The following is a 22,420-nucleotide window of genomic DNA, read 5'->3' on the forward strand; positions in this document are numbered from 1 at the left end:
TGGCATGGGTATGAATACTTTTGGGCTTAACTGTACTTCTCAGGGCTTGTATGGGATATAGGCAAAACAGTGCAAGACAACACAAAGTTACAAAAGGCATACTCAAACAAAACTATACACAATGCAGTAAAGGTATCCGATGGTTAAAAGCTTCCTTGTTAAATAACTTGTCCTGTCTTAGATGTGTGAGGTCCTCCTGTTTAGTCTAACATGTAAAAGTGTAAAATTTCAACACGTTTTGATGCTGCCATTATTAGGCCAGATAATGGCCCTGAAGCGTCTATTCCAAGCTTTAAAGGAAGAGGGGTGTGCTTCTTTTATATGTACGTGTCTTGTCATGAACGCTTCCTTAACCCCTACCCAGAAATCAATAGGAATGAAATGTGTTAGTGTATTTGTCAAGAATAGAAAATTACCATGGAACGTATCACGGTCTCATAAAAAACATGGCCTTTGTCGGTTTACAGTCGCAGATAAGCACTGTTTCGTGGCTGTCTGCCTGGTCAGCAATTTAAAGGAGTGACTCCAGAGATACACAGAAGTTATTTAAACTCAACTATAACTATTTTTTGACCCTATAATTCACTTAAATACATTACTTTCTATTTCATTATATGTAAATCTGAAAATACATAGTCTATAAATTGCAACTACAGAAAACTTTAGGGTGATATGGTAAAAGAATGTCTCATTTAAACCATCATCAAACACAACATCAACTGTATGTTTCAAGTGATGATTATACAGGTCTGAGTTCACCTATTTAGTAAAAAAGATACTGAACTACTTAAAACACTACCTGCATTTTAACTGAATTAAGCTACCACAGCCTACTGCAAGATGTTATGAATTTACTAGTCGAACTACATTTACATAAGTTCCCATTTGAGTAATTTAGCAGACGCGCAATTACAGAGCGACTTTCAGTAATGTGGGCATACAACATTCAACATTTTTGCAATTTTTTTTAGCTTTTTTTGTATTGTAGTAAAGTAAAGTCACACACAGTCAAGCACTCCACACATAAAACACGGGTAATCTTGAATGCAATCTTCTCTGAAGTAGAAGTCGATATATACCAGGCATGTGAGTTGCCATGTCGCTGCTCTGTAGGTTGGGAGAATGCGGGTGTGAAGTCCATGGGTCCATGGGTCATGACAGGGCCTGCAGCTGCAGCAGACATTCCCCTGGCTGCTGATGGAGGGGTTTAAAGCAACAGGGCTGTCATCCAGCCCACACACTAACCTCTGACCCCACAGAAAAACAGACCGGGGATAGTCTTGTCTAGGGAGAGTGAAGGAGAGAGGAAACAAGGATGAGGGATGCTGAGCTTTTTTCCCACAAAAGCACATCTGCAATTTAGAACAAAAAAAATGTTTGCCAATCAAATTGCCACATAATTGTTACGTATAAAAAAAAAAGCTATGACTAGGAATGTAACTTGATGCATTTCTTTTGCTCTGAATTTCAGCCATTACGTGAAGGCAGATTGAATCTCTTATGATGAACATTCCAGGAACTTATCTCAACACACTTTCCCTAACAAATGCAGAACAAGATAAGCCATGAAAGCGGACTGTACAGAGCTTCTACTGGTGTCAGATTACCACTGATCCTTTTTTACTGAGAGGTATTTTGTCCCCTCCTGAGTTACTGTTGCTAGGGAAGCCATTTCACACCTCTTTCATTCTGGAACTTTAATATATATGAACATATATACACATAAACAATACAGACTCACCATAAATAAGTAGCTTTAGTGTTGTTTAATCTTGACCAGGGGCTATTTAAGAATTTTTAAGTAGTTAAAATCAGATAGAGGATCAGAATCCAGGTCACCAGGGGGGTTCAGCTAATTAATTTTATTTGTCAGCAAACATTACTGGTGGCAGTAAATCACAAAGTATAGCTATATATGCATTTAAAGATCACATTTTCATTTATCAAGGTGATAATCCTTGGTTAAGAAGACAAAATAACAGTGGGAACCAATTCTGGCTAATTTTACCAGACAGGCCATTTCAACTCTCAGAACAACCTGCCCCAGAATCTCAATTAGACTGTGATTTGGGATATTTCTAAAACAGGCTGTGGTGACTTTTAGACAAAGTCAGATCACCTATTTAGAACAGTTTGTTGTTAGAAGGGCTGGGCCATTTGAATGGGGTGATTATTTGCCTCCCATTCCGCTTCAACCCCCCCAAAATCTCCAGGGGGCAGTATTCGGTTTGTAAACCAACTCAAAGAAGCAGGAGCTAATACCTTAAAATGGAGGTAGCCTTTGGCTTTGTTTAGAGAAAAATCTTCTGGGTAGAAAAGGAGGTCCCATGATGTAGTGTGTGTTTAAGAGTAGCCATTCTTTCTCCCCCATTATCTCTTAAGACTCATGCAGTCTTATTAACTTCTTCCAACACCGACAACAGCCTTATACAATATAAATACAAAGAGACAAACTCTAGATCAATGGGAACTACCTGCTTGGAGTTAACAGTTATCTGACCATACTTTGAGTCAAGAGATTCTGGTCTCAAATTATATCAAATAAAACGTCTTATAAACATTAGATACTGAAAGAATCATAAAGGTGATATACATTGTTGTTTACAGGTAACTGCCTCAATACTGTCTTCATGTTATGTGAGTAAAATATATTTTTAGGAGGTGTATAGGGTTACCAATTATTGCATATATAACGCTTTCTTAATGTTCTGAAAGGAAAACAATTTCTGAATCATACATTCTAAACGTTAGATATCTTTATCCAGTTTTATCACTATCAACATTTAAAACATATTTGAGGGGCATTTATGACAAATGAAAATGAAAGGAGAACAAACAATAGAAGCTAGCAACAGACCTGCAACAAACAATAGAGGTTAACAGCAGAACAGAAACTAACATTAGAGGCGAGCAGGAGACCTGCTACAAACATAAGAGGTTAAAAGCACACTTCTAACAAATATTAGAGGTTACCCCAAAGGAAATCTGAAATATGGTAATATATGTATGCTCCTTATAGGTGCTGGTCAAAAAGTTCCTCTTCACAATACAGCTGAAACCCATGTCTTGCATACGTCTGTGCGTGGTGGTTCTTGAAGCACTGACTCCAGTTGCAGTCCACTCTTTGTGAATCTCCCCCACATTTTTGAATGGGTTTTGTTTCACAATCCTCTCCAGGGTGCGGTTATCCCTATTGCTTGTACACTTTTTTCTACCACATCTTTTCCTTCCCTTCGCCTCTCTATTAATATGCTTGGACACAGAGCTCTGTGAACAGCCAGCCTCTTTAGCTTTGACCTTTTGTGTCTTGCCCTCCTTGTGCAAGGTGTCAATGGTCGTCTTTTGGACAGCTGTAAAGTCAGCCGTCTTCCCCATGATTGTGTAGCCTACAGAACTAGACTGAGAGACCATTTAAAGGCCTTTTCAGGTGTTTTGGGTTAATTAGCTGATTTGAGTGTGGCACCAGGTGTCTTCAGTATTGAACCTTTTGACAATATTCAAATTTTCTGAGATACTGAATTTGGGGTTTTCATTAGTCAGTTATAATCATCAAAATTAAAAGAAATAAACACTTGAAATATATCAGTCTGTGTGGAATGAATGTATACATTATACATGTTTCGCTTTTTGAATGGAATTACTGAAATAAATCAACTTTTTGATGATATTCTAATTTTATGACCAGCACCTGTATGTTGTAAAAATTTACCTGTACCTATATGTCAAAATACACAAGAACTGGATGTTTTATATATGTCAGATTTAAATATGTAATTAACATATATGATCATGTATTTTAAAATATCTTTTAATGTAAATAGTCATATATTAGATTTCCGTATGGGTAACAGCAGACCTGCTACTAACATTACAGGCTAGCAGCAGACCTGCAAACAAACATTACAGGTTCACAGCAGACCTGCAACAAACATTACAGGTTGACAGCAGACCTGCAACAAACATTACAGGTTGACAGCAGACCTGCAAACAAACATTACGGCCTGACAGCAGACTTGCAACAAACATTACAGGTTGACAGCAGACCTGCAAACAAACATTACAGGTTGACAGCAGACTTGCAACAAACATTACAGGTTGACAGCAGACCTGCAAACAAACATTACAGGTTGACAGCAGACCTGCAAACAAACATTACGGCCTGACAGCAGACTTGCAACAAACATTACAGGTTGACAAGCAGACCTGCAACAAACATTATAGGTTGACAGCAGACCTGTAACAATTACAGGCAACATTACAGGCAATGTTGACACAGTATGTATGTGTTTGATGCAGTAGACTTTATCACCCAATAACACTAATGTATGTACTAAAGAGTGTGACCTATATTATGAGTCTGGGAAATGTGGAAGTAGTAATGAAGAGATTATAAAATAAAACAGTCAAAAGGAAATCTACCTGTTGAATACCACCCACCTGTTTTGTGGAGGGGAACTTATGAGAATGGGGGAGCTTTGGGGGGGGCATCAAAACAGGCAAACTAGTCCTGTTTCAACACATACCCCTTCAAGGCATGACGCTATACCTTGGTCTGAAAATCATAAATGACAATGAGCAGGAAATCCAAGCGTAAGCGTGTGCTGTCCTTAATGGGATCGTGTGGGGTGGGCAATAGGACAGTCTGGTGTGCTTGGTGACCTTGCCCCAACCAGTGGTATGTCTTTTTTCAGGGCACACTCACAGTGGGGTGAGAGCAATAAACAGACTATTGACATATTCCGTTTAAATTTGCCTTAATATATTTATTTACCACAGTTTACTATTGAAAAGGAAATACAATGCAAGTATCACATTTTCAATTGTAATTGAACAATTTTGCAATCAATATACATATTTTGTCATTAGAATTTATTTTACTATTAAAGAGAGCACAACATATAAATTCATAAAAATGAATTAAATGCATGAGAGGACAGTTTGACTTAGTTGTTATATTACAATCCCATTTCCAAAAAAGTTGGTACGCTGTGTAAAATGCAAATAAAGTTAGAATACAATCATGTGAAAATAATTTATACTTATATTTGGTAAAAAGACAACATATCAAATGTTGAAACTGAGAAATGTAATTGTTTTATAAAAATACATGCCCATTTTGAATTTGATGCCGGCAACCCTTTTCAAAAAAGCTGGGACAGGGGCATGTTTACCAATGTGTTGCATCACCTTTTCTTTTAACAATAATCTGTAAGCGTTTGGGAACAGAGGAGAACAATTGCTGAAGTTCTGAAAGTGAAATGTTTTCTCATTCTTACTTGATATAAAATTTCAGTTGCTCAACAATTCAGGGGCCTCCCTTGTTGTATTTTTCAAGCCCAATCTCCAGACCTGAACACCATTGAAAGCCTCTGGAATTTGATCAAGAGGAAGATGGATGGTCACAAGCCATCAAACAAAGCCAAGCTACTTGAATCTTTGTGCCAGGAGTGGCATAAAGTCACCCAACAGCAATGTGACTGACTAGTGGAGAGCATGTCAAGATGCATGAAAGCTGTGATTAAAAATCAGGGTTATTCCACCAAATATTGATTTCTGAACTTTTCTTAAGTTAAGACATCAGTATTTTGTTGTTGAAAAATGAATATGAATTAGATTTGAGTCTAAAAACAATGCATATCTTTTTGGTAATTTTGACCCCTTGTTATTTTCTACAAATACATACTCTAAATGACAATATTTTTATTTGGAATTTGGGAGTAACGTTGTCAGTAGTTTATAGAATAAAACAAAACTGTTCATTTTACTCAAACACATATAGTGGATATAAAGTCTACACACCTCTCTTAAAATGCCAGGTTCTTGTGATGTAAAAGGACACAAAGATAAATCACGTCAGAACTTTTTCCACCTTTAATGTGACCTATAACGTGAACAATTCAATTGAAAAACAAACTGAAATATTTAAGGGGGGAAAATAAAAAATGGTTGCATAACCTGGTTGCATAAGTGTGCACACCCTTAAACTAATACTTTGTCGAAGCACCTTTTGATTTTATTACAGCGCTCAGTCTATTAGAATGTCTATTAGCATCTTGACGTGGCAATATTTGCCCTTTTTCTTTGCAAAAGCGAGCAAATCTGTCAGATTGCAACGACATTTCCTGTGCACAGCCCTGTTCAGATCACCCCACCCCTCAATTGGATTCAGGTCTGGGCTCTGGCTGGGCCATTCCAAAACGTTCATCTTCTTCTGGTGAAGCCATGCTTTTGTGGATTTGGATGCGTGCTTTGGATCATTGTCGTGCTGAAAGGTGAACTTCCTCCTCATCTTCAGCTTTCTAACGAACGCCTGAAGGTTTTGTGCCAAAATTGCTTGGTATTTGGAACTTTTCATAATTCCCTCCACATTGACTAAGGCCCCGGTTCCAGCAGAAGAAAAACAGCCCCAAAGCATGATGCTGCCTCCACCATGCTTCACTGTGGGTATGGTGTTCTTTGGGTGATTTGCAGTGTTGTCTTTGCGCCAAACATACCTTTCGGAATTATGGCCAAAAAGTTCAACCTTGGTTTCATCAGACCATAACACATTTTCCCACGTTCTTTTGGAGGGACGTCCAGTTCTTGGTAATGTCTCTGTTGTGCCATATTTTCTCCACTTGATGATGACTGTCTTCACTGTGTTCTGTGGTATATCTAATGCTTTGGAAATAATTTTGTACCCTTCTTCTGACTGATATCTTTCAACAATGAGATCCCTCTGATGCTTTGGAAGCTCTCTGCGGACCGTGGCTTTTGATCTGAGATGCAACTAAGAAAATGTCAGGAAAATCCTCCTAGAACAGCTGAACTTTATTTGTGATTAATCAAAGTCACTTTAAAGAATGGCAAGCGTGTAATGACTTCTATTTAACATGAGTTTGAATGTGATTGGTTAATTCTGAACACAGCCACACCCCCAGTTATAAGAGGGTCTGCACACTTATGCAACCAGGTTATTGTAAGGTTTTTATTTTTCATTTTTCCCCCTCGAAGATTTCAGTTTGTTTTTCAATTGAATTGTTCACATTATAGGTCACATTAAAAGTGGAAAAAGTTTTGAACATAATTTGTCTCATTCTTTTACATCACAAAAACCTGGCATTTTCACTGGGGTGTGTAGACTTTTTATATCCACTGTACCTATGAATAGTAAAACCAGAGAAACTGATAATTTTGCAGTGGTCTCTTCATTTCTTCCAGAGCTGTATTTTTCAAGAGACAATAAAATGTCTCAGTTTCAACATGTGACGTTGTCTTTGTAATATTTTCTATTGAGTATAGGGTTTAAATGATTTGCATATTCTTTTTTTTTTTTTATTGTACGCAGCGTCCCAACTTTTAGGAAATGGGGTTGTAATTGGACAACTTAGTTGGCATTCAATATATTAGATAACATCAACAAGTGCAGCTAATCTAAATGAATTAGAAAATAATGACAATTAGCTTGTAGAAATTATAGTACAACTTTGAATAAAATACAAAATACACAAAGTGCTCTACATTTCCTACTATTCACGTGTGGACACTGAACCAGAGTCCTTGTTTCATAGAAATTCACAAAACAATGGAATTGCACCGAGAATTGTATGTAGTCTAAGGTTGGTTGAGGAGCGTCTTTAGCCTCCATGTTGTCTTGAAGGATGCAGTTCAGGACAACCCAATGCCATGCATCAAAGAAACGGTGAGTTCATTACTTTTTGAATTTCTGGAGCATGAAATGAGTACCGGAGCCCTAAAAGGAAAACAAAGTACATCTGGATTCTATAGAAATAGGTACGTTAAAAAAATATTGTTACAAATACGCTATTTAGTTGCCTACTACTATGTTCTGGGTGTTGGGCAGAACGCACAGCGCTGGGATTGCATATCATGTGCTCGCCTCGGAGAATAGGAGTGAACAATTTAGTTTCTAGGGATCTCATTCCATAAATTTTACATAATTTTAATTGACCACTTTGGGGTGTTGAAGTAAACAACAAGGTCTTTATGTATTCAAGACAGCTGATTGTAGCATGTATTGCCAAGGTCGTGCTAAAGAGCAATATAATATCACAGGTCAAAATATCACAGGACAAAATTGGAATTGGCGAAACATCTGCCTCGAACGAGATGCAGAATCAAATTACAGAGGAAAGTAATATTTCCCCACACATTGATGTAATGTAGACACTATACGTAGCACAATGTTTTCACAATTTTTCCACTGCCTGCAGGCCTATAAAATTCACCAGATTTGTTTTTGATGTCCAAGGTGAATGCCCTCACTCCCAAGGACCATGACGCAGAGTATTAGTGCTAACCGGAGGGGGATACCATAGAACTAAGAACCTTCTGGTGCTAGTGTCTTGATGCTGCTTTGGTAAAATGTAAAATTCAGGATGTTCAGCAGTTTTCCCTTTTGTTCATACAATCATTATTATTTTATAGCAAATTCAAATCGATTAAAATATTGTGCGGCTGTAGTTATAAAAAAAAAAAAAAAGATAAGAAGACTTCTACTGCAGCCATTTCACTGGAGCTGTGCAGCCTGAAGAGAGTCAGAAGATATGCAGCCCTCAGGTCTAACACTACAGGACAAAGATTTTATTTTTCCTCCTTTCTTCTGAACCTCATTGAACAAAAGACACTTTCTTGTTAGCAACTGGCTCGACACATTATCCCACATGCTTGCTACAAATACTCTGGTTAAACGTGGGCGATGAGAAACTAACATTTGTGGTCTTCAATGTTTTTGAATTAGAAAATTGTGGAATTACCGGAATTACCGGTTCTGAATTTACCGGAATTAAACCGGAATTGACATCAACCCAAAGGCCAGTGCCCTCAAGGTGTCTTTAAACAGATATCCTACCTCTGTCATGGCATCATCAATCTGCTTCAGCTCCTCGTAGTGATCTCTGGAGTCTCTCAGAGGCTGCACCATGATCTCCTCAATCTGGGGGAAGAGCTAGAATACACATGGACGTAGGGGTGGGGGTTGGTCAGGATCGGGGTAGGTATTCACCCTGGGTGAGTGTGGTTGTAGGAATTCAGACACAATGCCACTCTTTTATAGTAACAGTTCTTTAGAGTTCAGACACACACACACACACACACACACACACACCTACCTTCATGACTGTCTCAAACATTGGAATGAGGACAAACTTGATGAATCCAATCTGGGCAGTGGGCTTGGTCACTTTGTCTCTGTCCATGAACGGAGCCACCGGCAGCCCCTCAGTCTTCTCCCGGTCACTCTATCCATTCCAGAGAAAAAGCACTGCGTGGATGTCACTCCACTCTATGATGACATCATTCCCTATCAACACACTCCTAATGAAGCCCTGTGATGGACGAAACTTCTAACGTTTCACACCACTTCCAACTAAAACTTCTGCATTGTTCAAGAGTAATCACAGAGCTCTACACTGGACAATCCCAACAAATAGCCAGAGTTTTTTTTTTTTATTATCATAAGACTTAATAACTATTGTAAATTATTACATTTGATTGAGATTACCTGCATGAAATACTCCTCTAGAAGACAGTCCACCCAAGGCTCAGCCACCTCTGTAGGCCTAACCTCGTTGGATATGTCACAGCATTTGATTAAAACCATCTTCAGCTGCACAAATATGGAGAAGGAATGAACAGACCTCCTCACCATGCATTTTGTGAACGTATTCATAGCGTTTATCATCAGCTAGCCAGTACGACATGTTTTTAATTTGTTTTCATGCTTTAATGGGCAGGAATGTGGCAAAAGATAGAGAAGAGTTGGGGTTTTTTTTGCTGAAAGAGCAGCAGGTTGGATTTGAACCAGCGCTGCAGAAGAACACTAAGTTCTCCAGGGGCAGCGGCTTAGGCTGTGGAAACACTGCAGCACTACTCATCGAGTTTCACTTAGTCCAATCCCATGAACCAAACAAAGGTCCACTTGGGCAACATGATATCACTGAAATGAGTCTGGTACAAATTAGACTGCAAAGAATGACGTGTGTAAAGGATCACACAGGCTGGGTGACTTTACATAACACGTGCCCCAATGCTTTTAGTCAGAAGAATTATTGTCAGATGCGATGAGGTGCGATGAGGTCTGGGTCTGCTAGTGTCAGAAATGTTATTGTTCTATCATGTAGTGTTGTTGTGATTGTAGACTGAACAGCGTGGATAATGATGCCCTGCTGGCTCGGGCAGATGGATATGAGCAATATCTCAAAGCCAACAGGATCTAGAGAAGGAAGGGAGGTTCTGGAATGGCCTGAATTTACTTAAATTACAGGCTACTCTGGCTGCGCTTAGAATGGATCTCGGGCAAACTAATTTGGGTAAAGTAGCTGATCTGATTGGCTGCTGGTCAATATTGCTGGATAGGAATTGGGCCTCCTGTGTAAATATAAGAAACATAACTGCTCTTCAATGCAACCAGTAGCCTTGGCTGCTTCGTTTAGACTAAAGAGGGACTGCTAGCTAAAATAAACATTCCATTGAAATCCATTGCCCAATGATGAATTTTGAATAGAGGTTATGTTTGACCATGAGCTGATTGCATTCCTGTATGTCACTGGTCCCTTCCTAAACTCAACTATCTTTTTATTTACTGAGCAGCGCTCTTACTTTGTGTTGTTCACTCAGTTAGGGGTCATTCATGAACAGAGGAGCATGTCAGCTCACTGGGCACCTCTGGATCTACAGTGTACATAGGCTGTTGTCAGTACTTACGCATGTCACATGCTCCTCATTGGTGAAGTCAAAGTTGTCCAATTTCTGCTTGAAGGATTCTAGTATTTCTCCGTGCCGTGCCATATCTGTGGCCAAGATCAGGATGATGATGGCCTGTGAAAGCAGATGGAATCATCCAATGTATCTATGTTCCTGTCCCACACATTAGATTGTCGGAGAGGAGGAAATGCAAAAAGGTAGCCCTCGTGCCCGTAGGGGCCATAAGTACATGGATCAGAAGTAAACCACTGCACAAGCCCTTGCCATGTTGGTACACAGCCAGGCGTCTACCTGTCTGATCTGCTTGAAGGCCTCTGGCTCAACATTGGCAAAGATGTTGCACTCAGGCATGGAGAGGATCTGGAACGCCACAGCGCAGTGGTGGTTCTCCAGGGGGGAGATGTCGTTGTAGCGCACGGCCAGCTCCGTGCGCGCGTTGATCTGGTACCTGACCAACAAAATGAATCTCAGTGGAATTTAATCCCCTTTTATTTCTACCTTAGAGCAGGATTCTTCCAAGACTGCATGACCTGACCAGGGCCCGGTTTCCAGATAACGTGGCATGTAGCCTTAAGATGGACATTGTTACCAGGGACCTACGCCTATTTCCCGAACCACCACGTACGTCGCTCTTTATAAAGTGCATCGTAAGAGCCACGTTACTGCCGTTTGGAATAGAATTAGGCAATTTTTGTGGTTTGGAATGGAATGATATTTATGCATCAACAAGAAAATGCAAAACTCGAAGAAGTAGTGAAATGTTGGATGGACGAAACGGTTGTATTCAACCATGGGGTGGACTTTAGCCAATCAAAAGCATATCTCCGGAGATTGATCACGTGACATCAAATTTTTCTCCGGTAGCCATAGAATGTGTTACTTAAGTCATAACAATCAACACATGATTGGCTAACTGGTAATATAAATCAGTGGGGTAAATCCATTCTAATTGTTTGATATAAAAATGGAACGCAAGAGAAAACTAGCATTCAGAGCTGAATATATCAGTGTTTTTCTTGACGAGGTAGAGGCACCAGCAAAGACAGTACCAGTACAATGCGGGTTTCAGACTCGTAAACGTTCTGAACACTTTTTCTTCATTATTTCTTGTTTTACATGCGTTTTTCTTTTTCCTCAGTTGATCATTTGCATTCAATTATATTGACATCCACTCACGCACTTGTTATATAATTTTTCAAAATAAATTGTTCTAAATCAAAACTGTTTTGTTACTTTTATTTCGTTCTATTGCCTGCAATGAACTGCGATCGCTCCTCGCATGTTTAGGGAGGCACTTTTTCACAAAAATAGTTAAGTACCTCTTACGATGGACTAACGTGGTCCGGTGCACTCATTAATTAACGAGCGATGTAACGTGGCACTTAAGTAACAATGCTTTCGGCAAACTCTCTGATGGTATTGCGTGGCAATTACGTGCATCTTACGATCATCTTAGTGCTTTGGGAAACCGGGCCCAGGTCAGCCTATAATCCCTAGAGACCAGAGGCTATTAGCCCGGTCATGTCACACAGACAGGAATTAACTTCTAGTCTTTAATCTGACGTAAAAGGAAAGATTGTCATTAGACTATTTCAAGATTTTCAAAACATTTCTTTATGAATGAACACCTTGGTTGGGTCTTATGTCATGACCTGTTGAGAGATGTAGTTAGTTACAGTATAGGGCATGGGGAACTGAGGTGCCGAGTAGGAACCTTTGGGTGCTTACGTATTGTTGTAGCCAGGGTGGTCTAGGTCGTGGCACACTGCAGCTGTCATGAGAATGCCAATGTCCGTCAGAGTCATTTTCTCCTGGGGAGACACAGCACTGCATCTTCTTTGTATACTCTTACATTTCTAGCACCAAGTGCCAAGAGGTTTTTCATGTGATAGGGATATTATTAGCCAGAGTTGTCCCTTACCGGCAGGTTACACAGATTAATCATACCGTACATCATCTGACTGACACAGAAACAGTGGCGGAAGTTATGGAACGGGTTGCTGCGGTAGTTCTCCTGAATGCCCAGCTGCGAGAGAGACATAGCTGTCCATCAAACCATTCAAATAGTATTTTGGTTATTTCAGTCATTCCATATCACTTACTCATTCAGATAATTGTCTATATACATTTAGACTTTTACCAGCCAGCGTTTTAGAGTGATGGGGTTCATGCTGAATTCATTCACCAGTCCCAGGTCGTGGTACATGTACTCCAAACAACTCAGCATCTAAACCCCACGTCGAAAACACAGTTAAACACTACATGAAGATATGGCAACGACTTTCTCTTGAAAAGGTGACAATTGAATTGCTAACCTCATTGTGTTCCCAATGCCAGACGTCAAACGTTGGCTTCTTCAGTGCTTCAATGGTCTCCTGTGATAAGGTATACTGTAGAGATGGAAAACAATCCCAGCATCTGTCCTAGGATAATTTCTGTCAGTTTGCCCCTGTGACTGGAATCCCCCATTTCCGTACCTTTGGATAACTTGGAATGTCAATTCTGGGAGACAGCTTCATCCCGTTGTCTGAGAAGTTGTATTTGCAGGGGCAAATCCCGACTCTGATTAGATTGGAGCAAACACATCATATTTGTATCAAGAATCTACAGTTCACTTATTTGAAACCATCGGTAAAGTAATTCTACAGAATAGCCTAGGAAATCTAAGGCAAAGGTCATCTTGTTTATGTCAAAGGTCATCTCACTTTCCTAGACCTCTGGAGGTCATCTCATCTCGTAGCTTCTTTAGGTCGTTCTTGCACTTCTCAAGTTCAACAACCTTCAGGCCCTCTACTGTTACAGGAACCGGACAGTTAGTATAGTGTCGGATTTGGGTAAAACAGCAATACTGAAACAAAATCCATGAACACAGACAAACCAAAACACAGACACACACGTGGCACGCACAAACACACAGAAACACACACACACATGAAAAAGCACCTACACTGCACTCTTTTCTCCAACATGGACAGTCTGTTGGTCACCTCAATTTTCAGTTCATTGATTTGGAAAGCCCTGCAAAAGTAAGTTCAATGGTTTTAAAAAGCTTTTGTGGCACATAGGTGTTTCATTGGAGAGGAAGAACTTAAGCAGAATGTTTCTGTCCGCAGTGCGACATAAATACCCAAATGACCTGCTGAACTGCTCTGCCACATGAGATAATATGTTTTGAAACATGTCTTCTTTCTCTGTGGGTGCAAACAAACACATTAAATCGCGCCTGTAAATATGAAGAACAGTTTGGTAACACCGTTGTTTCTACATTCTTTTATATTTTAAGTTGCTAGCTTTGCTTGTGTGATCTGAGTAAGAACTAATTAAACAGTGAGATGAAATAGCATGCTGGTACTTCACCTTCTAGCTGGCTGGTGGCCAAAGAAATCACTTTGTACAAAGAGCTGTGAAAAACAAACCAGTGACATTCCGGCATCATTCATCAGGTTCATGTCCAAATCGCAAAACAACAATATGTGTCTATTTTTACACTTAGTACAAAGGATGTGTACTTCAGGATGAACAAACGTCAGGAATGTCAGTGACTAAGATCAACAGCAGTTGTCACAGCTATTTGGCAAGGACTGTTATGAGTCTCACTGTGGGCTGTTGGTGGGCATGGTTGGGTCTATAGAGACAAGGGCCCCTTCAGGATCAACCAGCATTATTGCAGTATTCCTGTGGAGGGGGAGCAAGACAAGGAATGAACCCATGAGAACGCATACAAGACGGAACCCTATTCTCAGTGTACACCAAGCTCTGAAACTATTTAAACAGTGTCATTTCTTTTTTTGGGGGGGGGCTCTGTATTCCAATACTTTGAAAATGGGGTTAAAGTGTAGACTCTCAGGACAAAACAGACTAGAGTGCAGTATCATTTCAAGATCCATAGTGCTGTAAACAATGAATGTGTCACCGTCAATATTCTTATGCAGTTCACTGTAGATCAGCTGCTTGTCAGAAGCAATGGAAATGCAGTGGAATATATTGTAAATAGGGAGTCGTTTGGAACATGTCCTAGAGTAGGTGTCTTCCTGACATGCTTGAAATCACAAACTAAGCTCTGGTTTCTGGTTTACTAGGGTTTACGACCCTAAATAATGTATAATTCAGGAAGTGCCATTGGAGGCATTGCCGACCGTTTGTATAAAAACACAACAAAGGGTTTGCCCTGTAACAAGTTCGCTGCATACTTATCCACTGATGAAAGGAGGAGACGGCTGCAGCTGAAATGTCACTGACCTGGGGATGTTGGATGACGAACAAAGAAGCTCCTTGATGTCACACGGGCTGCAGTGCCGACTGAAAACCACCTGAAAGACGGCAGATGCACTGTGAAAGTCATCTGTGTCTCCTTACGTACAGCCACATGAAAACCATAAGCTCTCTGGCACTGGTGAGAACGACAACACTGGCTTTACAAAGGGTAGGGGAAGGAAACACGTGTATTGTTTTAAAATGTTATTTTTCTATTCAAGGGATGTCACACTGAGATCTTCTCCAAGTGAGTCCTGTGTACTATGACTTGGAGCGTTGAGCACTAAACCACAAAGGAATGCAGTTGGAAATGTGTGGCCAGGGACCAGACCAATGTTTTAAATCAGGGGTTTGGTTTAATGGGTGAGGACCCCCACTACCAAATATATTTTCACAAGCTCTTGAAAGCCACATGCACACAAGCTGCTCAATTGCAACTAAGGGTATTTCTGCTAATTCCGCACATTTTATCACAGTTCATGTTATGTTTCATAAGCTGTCTGAGCAAGGGCAACTGTTGGGCCCCTAAATATGTTTTAGTCGGACCCCAGATTTCAAATATCCCTGTCTTAAACAGTTGGTCACCATAACAACATAGAAGAGTCAAAAAAGTGGGCCATCAGCCCAGTGAGTGGTGATATCATCCCATGTCGTATCAAAGCAATTTTTATCAATTGTGCATTCTGTGTTCTGAGATTCTATAACAGCACAGATGTCATAGAGGTTAGGTGTGACTTTCAGGTCCGACCTGACCCACTATATGCCTCCATAAGAACAGAGAGGGCTTTGTCCCTTTATAAGTATTCTGGATTTCCAAAGTGCCTGGCCCTATGAATCCAAAATCAAAGCAGAAATTGTAGTAATAGATTAGTCTGTGTACCAAAGAAACACAAGTGGGTAGATGTATTTGTAAGTGGATTAACTGGTCTAAGGCCAATGAAAATGTCTATCCCTGAATGGAGTCACAATATCATGAGCAAAGGTGATGCCAATCTGAAACTGAAGGACATTTTTCCTATTCTTGCTTGACATAGTGCTTAACAGTTCAGGTTCTCCTTTGTCATATTTTTCGTTTCATAATGTGCCAAATGTTTACAATGGGTGACAGGTCTGGAGTCCTGGCAGGTTAGTTTAGCACCCAGACTCTTTTACTACGGAGCCAAGCTGTTGTAATATGCTCAGAATGTGGTTTTGCATTGTCTTGCTGAAATAAGCAAGGCCTTCCCTGAAAAAGACGTAGTGTGGATGGAAGCATATGTTGCTCCAAAACCTGTATATATTGTTCAGCATTAATGGTGCCTTCACATATGTGCAAGTCACCCATTCCATGTGCACTAATGCACCCCCATACCATCATGGATGCTGGCTTTTGAACTGTGTGCTGCTAAGAAGCCAGATGGTCTCGTCAGACCACAGTTTTCCACTTCGCTTCAGTCCATCTTAAATGAGCTCGGGGCCAGAGAAGGCGACAGCATTTCTGGATCTTGTTTATATACAGTTTCTTCTTTGCATGGTGGAGTTTTGACTTGCATTTGTGGATGCAGCAACATACTGAGTTCACAGACAAAGGTTTTTGAAAGTGTTCCTGGGCCCATGCAGTGATATCCACTACAGGATCATGTCTGTTTTAATGCAGTGCCACCAGAGGGCCAGAAGATCAGGCAAGCCAATTTTAGTTTTCAGCCTTGTCCCTTGCATATATAGAATTCTCCGGATTCTCTGAATCTGTTAATGATGTTATGTACGATAGATGAGATCCCCAAACTCTTTGCAATTTTATGTTGAGAAACCATTTGCCCACACAGTCTTTAACAGAGTGATGTACCCCTGATGAACACAGCTGATGGCAACAAGAGACATCCAATGACTACTGCACAAGGTTAGATGTGTGGTAACCAACACAAATTGTGGAGTAATAATTAACCCACTTTGTCAGTATCTTCAGTCACCTTGGGAGTTGAAATGAGCTCTAGTATCCTTTTGGTTTGGTCAGTCGATCCATATAGAAGTCCCCACCAAGCCTTATTTTAGGCTTGTTGAGATGATGTGATCATACTAGGTAATTTGGATGCCATCTATGATAATACTCTAAATCAGAGGTCTCAAACCGGTTCCACGGAGGGCCATGTGTCTGCAGGTTTTTGGGTTTTCCTTTAAATTGGTTCCCAGTTCAGACCTAAACAACCAGGTGGGGGTAGAAACAAACCAATGAGTGACCTAATTAGTCAGTTAAGTACAAGGTGAGAGCAAAAACCTGCAGACACTCGGCCCTCCGTGGAACCGGTTTGAGACCTCTGCTCTAAATGATATGATTTAGAGTCTAGCCTGATTTAGAGTCTAGCCTGGAAGACATCTCCGCTAAAACAGGCAGATGTGGTCAATCTGTCTGTGGATCTCATTTCCTGGATGCAGTCTGCTGAAATGAGATGGAGCTCATTGAAACATACTTAGAGAGGAATTATTGGCGTTTCAAACGCTGGTGATCCTGAGACAATTGTTCTCGGGAAGTATTTGTTTTTATACTTCAAAAAAAGATATACAGGAGGACCTACCTTTTGAACTTTTCCGTCCACATCCAGATAGATGGTTCTAGGGACGTACGATGAGGAGCTGGACCCCATGCTGTCCCCTTCTGTGCTTCTCTCTCTTTCTCTCTAATGCAGAAGGAAGTAGGTTTGTAGCCCCCGTCCTCCTGCAGAGAAAACCCCCGGAGCCTGCATGGAAATCGTCAGAGCCCTTGGAAAAAAAGATTCTACGACCGCAGCACTGAAATACAACAACAGGCGCACACTGGAACTGTGACTGAACAATAATCAATCAACTACATTTATCCCGATTTTACTCATTTAATCTACAGTCCAAAAGCAGACAAGCGTCCACATGTTTTCGCATGCCTAGAGTATAGAAGACCCTTGACTACTAATTCTAATTCAAAGGGGAGACCGGGTGACCTGGGTGGGGGCGTGGGGGGGGGGGGGCACTGAAGGACTTGGGTGATAATTGGAACTCTCGTCCGTTGCCAGGGAACTGTTACTACAGTGAGTCCACCCTCCTCTTTCTACATAATGACTTCAGTAAGGATGTTGCTTACTGAAGTAAATCTTCCACACTTATTTGTGTGTGCGGTATGTCTGATTTATCAAGGTGATCGGATTTATGTACGCCTGGGATGATTTAAGTGTCTTAATAAATGAATGCTTGCGAGAGTGGCTATAAACAAGAACAAAGTGTGCCACGTTTATGCTAAAAGACTGAGGAAAATGTAACTACACAAATATGTGGACAGCTATGGATGCAATGGCTGACCGTCATCATTTTAAAAACAGGCTTTGAAACGATATAGTGTTCCTTTACATATACCTTGTTTACAGTACAAACATTGGACTAATCATTGGAGATAACAATTCTAAAGTAACTTACATATATAAATATATGTTGAAGCTAAATGGATATATTTCATATTTGTTTCAACATAATCCACATTACTAAATGTAATAATAGAGCTGAGATGATACAACATATACGACAATATGTGCTGAACTGTGTGTTAATAGAACAGTTAGTGGCTACAAATCAATCAAACTAAAAGTAGACAGCCTTGGAGGTGAATGCAGTGCTACTGGTCCTCACATACACCCTCTCCTCTGCTGTGTGCTGAAAATGAGAATAACAGATGGTGAAGGCAGACAAGCTCAGCAGTAGAGAACTTGAAATTATCTTCTAGTCTTTCCAGCACCCTCCTGACTCGAAATAAGCAGTGTTATTAAAAGATGTAATGAAAGTTTTAGAAAGTTATTAAAAAAGTGCAATAAAAAAGCTTTAGTTCCAGTAAAATGTTTATGGAACCCGTGTAAAATGTATCCCTGCACCCAAAAAACAACATTTTCAATGGCATTTTTATCACTTAGCTGACACTTCTATCCTGAGCGACTTGTTCATACAAAATTGATTGCAAACATTAAGTAACATTAAGGCTTGTAATGATAAGGCGGCCATCACAATGTTATCAGGGCCAATTTAATAAACGTTCAAATATTTGGAAACTTCCAAATGTGCGAGCTGGGAACCAGTCAATTGGCCATTGCTATAACAATACGTAAAACATTTCTATTTTGGGTATACATGTGCATTTAATTTCTCAGGGTATATTATCAAGTATATATTCTTAATTATCTCCTGCCTGGATGACTATGTACCAACTATGACCCACTGACCTACAAAGGCACCTTTTATAAAACAATGTAGGCTACTATTTAACAACAGTGTCTCAGACTCACCTCCTCTGTCATAATCTATTTCCTGTTTGTGTGTAACTAGCTAGAAGTAATGGGAATGTATGTTTTTAGTGTTACATTGGATTTGGGAGGGGAACAAAGACATGCTTTTTGTTCTGACAACCACAAGTGAACATTTTTAAATTGTACAATTAAATCTTTTAAGAATAATTCTGTCAGTGAGTGTTTCAATAAGACTTTGAACATCACTTTCAACAAATAAAATGTTATTTTGATTACAATGTCGGGCATACAAACCCTTTTTTCAGTGGTTTAATCGTGGAACGAACCTGTCATTTATTACCAGCTATGACGCCGTGGACCAAGGCTTTTAAATAGAACTGTAAGCAAACCTGTAGGAAATATTATGTGTATTGCACATAACCTAGTGCACAAACCAAAGAACTGTATCTTTACATTCTCTTAACTAATGTATTTTAAAAGATTGCCAATGTTAAACCTATTAATGAACATCATCAATATTACATCAAACGCAACCAGGTTTTAACTTGGTGACTTAACACTAGGACAACAATGCCCTCAGAACGTGGTTTTCAGAACATGTGGTGCTAACTGGGTATTTGTGTGTGTGTTGCAGCTTCACATAAGGTGTGAGAGGGCCTGTTCCAACCACATGGCTGCTATAATTCATTGCCCTGGGGACTGCGGCTAAGCCTCTCCCACATTAGTTAACGGAGCTGATACGCCACTCACAGAGCGGATCCTCATCACATCACCAGACCGAGCCGCGCAAATAGAGTTGCTGTGGCCGACCAGTCCCTGAGGCATAGTCACAGCGCTCAGGAAGTACTGTCAACATCACCTGAGAAAGAGAGTCAGAGAGGCTGAACGATTGCTCGGAATAAAGGGACAGACTATGAATGGGTCCCTTGATCAATGACCATTTATCATGAAATTGTACTTCATCAAACTGATCCACTCGTCTGCGTTTCGCTTTGAATATGGTTCCAGCCTAGCTGCCTCAAGCGCACTATGGGTCCTGGGCCAAATGATGGAGCTGGGATCAGAAAGAGATACATCTCCAATGCTTATGTAATTCGAAAGAAATGAGCATGACACCTTTTAGGATAATCAGGTAATTTGAAAGGGACAAAAGCAGCAGCTTGCAACGCTCAGTGGGATTTTCATGATAAAAGATCTGAGAGGGAAGACTTCATCCTGATAATGAGGATGGAACATGAGCATCAATCTCTCTCTCTCTGTTTTTCACTTACTCCTCCCTCTTTCTTCTCATCTCTCTGCTCCCCCTGCTCTTCTCTCTAACAGCCTCCTCCCTCCACTCTCCCTCTTTCTTCTCATCTCTCTGCTCCCCCTGCTCTTCTCTCTGACAGCCTCCTCCCTCCACTCTCCCTCGTTCTTCTCTTCTCTCTAACCCTACTCTCTCCTCCTCCATTGCTCGGACCTCAATACAGCTCAGGAATATTTAAAACTGTTCAGAAGCTCCTTTTATGTTGTTTCTTCTTTCCCCACAACCTTCATGTTTTGTGTTATCAGTCTGGAGGATGAAATACCCTTATTTACCTATTCGGATGCAGCTATCGACTACATCAAGCACACCGTGTCCTGTAGATGGTACATCTTTAAATATTATATTATTTTTTTTGCCTAGGGGCCATTTATATAAAGACCAGAGGCATTAGTGAAACAGCAACAATAAAACAGATGTGGATGTTACAGCATTGTTTAAAAACTAAAAGAATCATGAGACAGTTATTAGAAAATCTATGTCTTGAGGGGTGAGGGAGGTAGTCATGCAGGGAGGGCAAGAAAGAATACAGACATTATTTATTGGTCCTTTGCATGGGCAGGAAGACACCTTTGTTTCTGGTGGACTGGTCCAGAGTCTTCTAGAATGTTCTTGACATCTGCTGCATTTCTAATAGACCTGTACTGTTCTTGTACTGTGCATTGTTCTTGATATGTCAATCTTCCGTAGAACAAGTGGGCTACAGTAATTGTCTCATCTGTTACATACCAAGCTCAAAAGACACCTGTAAATTTACTGTATGTGTTATACAGTTGTTATGGTGTTTTCCGGGCTTTAAGGAGCCGCGGATCACACGCCTATGCCATTCTGCTGTGTGAGGTTCTGAAGTACAGTGCTTGAGGTTGGGCCAAAATCTTCATCTAAATCTCTGAAAGTCCTTAAACCACTACTCAAGCTCAACCTGCATGTCTGTGGGCTTTACACTATAGTCAACTCAATTTGAATCAAACACATTATTGATTTTAGATTTTAGAATAACGCCTGTTATGTTATCACTCGTCCTGCTCATGGACTATTTCACCCTTGTATTTTTAGACTACGATATCATACGTACATTTGAATTAGACAGTTTCAGAAATAACATAGACAATGTCATTGTCGATGACGTCATCGAGCAGAATTTTTGAAGCTTTGGTTAGCTCATGTCAGGCTGTTGCGTTGCTTCTTAATAAACAAGCAGTGGAGCTTGTGCAGGCCCTGCTGGACACAGATGGACTTGCATGGCACGCTCCTGAAATGTGGAAACAAATCGTTTTCCGCCACTCAAAGGCAGCTGACGCATGCCACATCTTACAACACACAGGCAAGGTCCAAACAGAAATAGTTCGAAATTTGACCACCATATCTTATGGAGTCAAGATGATGCACCGACTGTCACACACTCTGATATCACATACTTAGGAAGTTACCTGGAAACTTGGCAGCACTTACATGCAAAGAAAACATGTCCATGGTGCACGACTCATGATCGTGACCTTGCCTCGTCGCCGCGTAGCTCAGCCGGCTCTGGAAAATGTGGATGCGCACCCGCTAGGCAGTTGTGCTTCCTGTTACACTGCTAATTCACCCGGGAAGTCAGCTGAAACCAACACACTTGGAGGAGAGTCCATTTTATGTATTTGCAACATATTATTTTATTTTTGTCACACTAAGTGCGTCCATCTTAAGGTGCTGTATCTAGCACTGCACCAAATACCCGTTTCGTAGTCCTAGTTATCTTGACACCTCTCACAAATGTTGCCAATTGCAGGCCAGTCGTGAGAACTAGTCTTTAATTACTCAACACTCCAAAGCCGGTTTATGTTGCGACTTTTCACGAAGAGGAACCGCAAAGGAACTATCGACAGTCAAGAACAGTTAGAATCCTGACTGGCAACAGCTCCATCATGGGGGACATTCT

The 22,420-nt window shown here is 40.5% G+C and overlaps 1 protein-coding gene across 5 annotated transcripts; it reads right to left on the reverse strand.

Annotated features, from left to right (window-relative positions):
• Positions 1 to 1,035: 1,035 nt before the first annotated feature.
• Positions 1,036 to 22,395, reverse strand: pde9al (phosphodiesterase 9A like). Of its 5 annotated transcripts, XM_034296635.1 has the most exons (19): positions 21,952 to 22,395; positions 17,511 to 17,672; positions 14,944 to 15,014; positions 14,302 to 14,379; positions 14,062 to 14,105; positions 13,832 to 13,895; positions 13,652 to 13,722; positions 13,410 to 13,497; positions 13,182 to 13,266; positions 13,020 to 13,094; positions 12,845 to 12,931; positions 12,626 to 12,730; positions 12,433 to 12,515; positions 10,996 to 11,152; positions 10,705 to 10,818; positions 9,503 to 9,607; positions 9,111 to 9,239; positions 8,852 to 8,947; positions 1,037 to 1,284 (listed from the first exon to the last, which is right to left on the reverse strand). In XM_034296635.1, exons 2-19 carry the CDS (start codon positions 17,577 to 17,579, stop codon positions 1,225 to 1,227), a joined length of 1,581 nt encoding a protein of 526 aa, XP_034152526.1. In that variant the 5' UTR covers positions 17,580 to 17,672; positions 21,952 to 22,395; the 3' UTR covers positions 1,037 to 1,224. The 5 variants fall into 5 exon arrangements, with proteins under 5 accessions (XP_034152566.1, XP_034152526.1, XP_019899006.2 ...); XM_020043447.3 differs by lacking the exon at positions 21,952 to 22,395 and having other exon boundaries at positions 17,511 to 17,857; XM_020043478.2 differs by lacking the exon at positions 21,952 to 22,395 and having other exon boundaries at positions 1,038 to 1,284; positions 13,841 to 13,895; positions 17,511 to 17,857.
• Between the last annotated feature and the right edge of the window lie 25 nt (positions 22,396 to 22,420).

This window comes from Esox lucius, chromosome 1, assembly GCF_011004845.1.
Source record: "Esox lucius isolate fEsoLuc1 chromosome 1, fEsoLuc1.pri, whole genome shotgun sequence".
Taxonomy (NCBI): Eukaryota; Metazoa; Chordata; class Actinopteri; order Esociformes; family Esocidae; genus Esox; species Esox lucius.

Excerpts from the sequence above, each read along its gene's own strand:
- pde9al (XM_034296635.1), bottom strand. The coding sequence starts at position 17,579 with ATGGGGTCCAGCTCCTCATCGTACGTCCCTAGAACCATCTATCTGGAT. Across the intron at positions 13,896-14,061 it reads GGCCACCAGCCAGCTAGAAG|AGAAAGAAGACATGTTTCAA; the intron begins GTGAAGTACCAG and ends TTGCACCCACAG. Across the intron at positions 13,498-13,651 it reads GTTGGAGAAAAGAGTGCAGT|TAGAGGGCCTGAAGGTTGTT; the intron begins GTAGGTGCTTTT and ends TTCCTGTAACAG.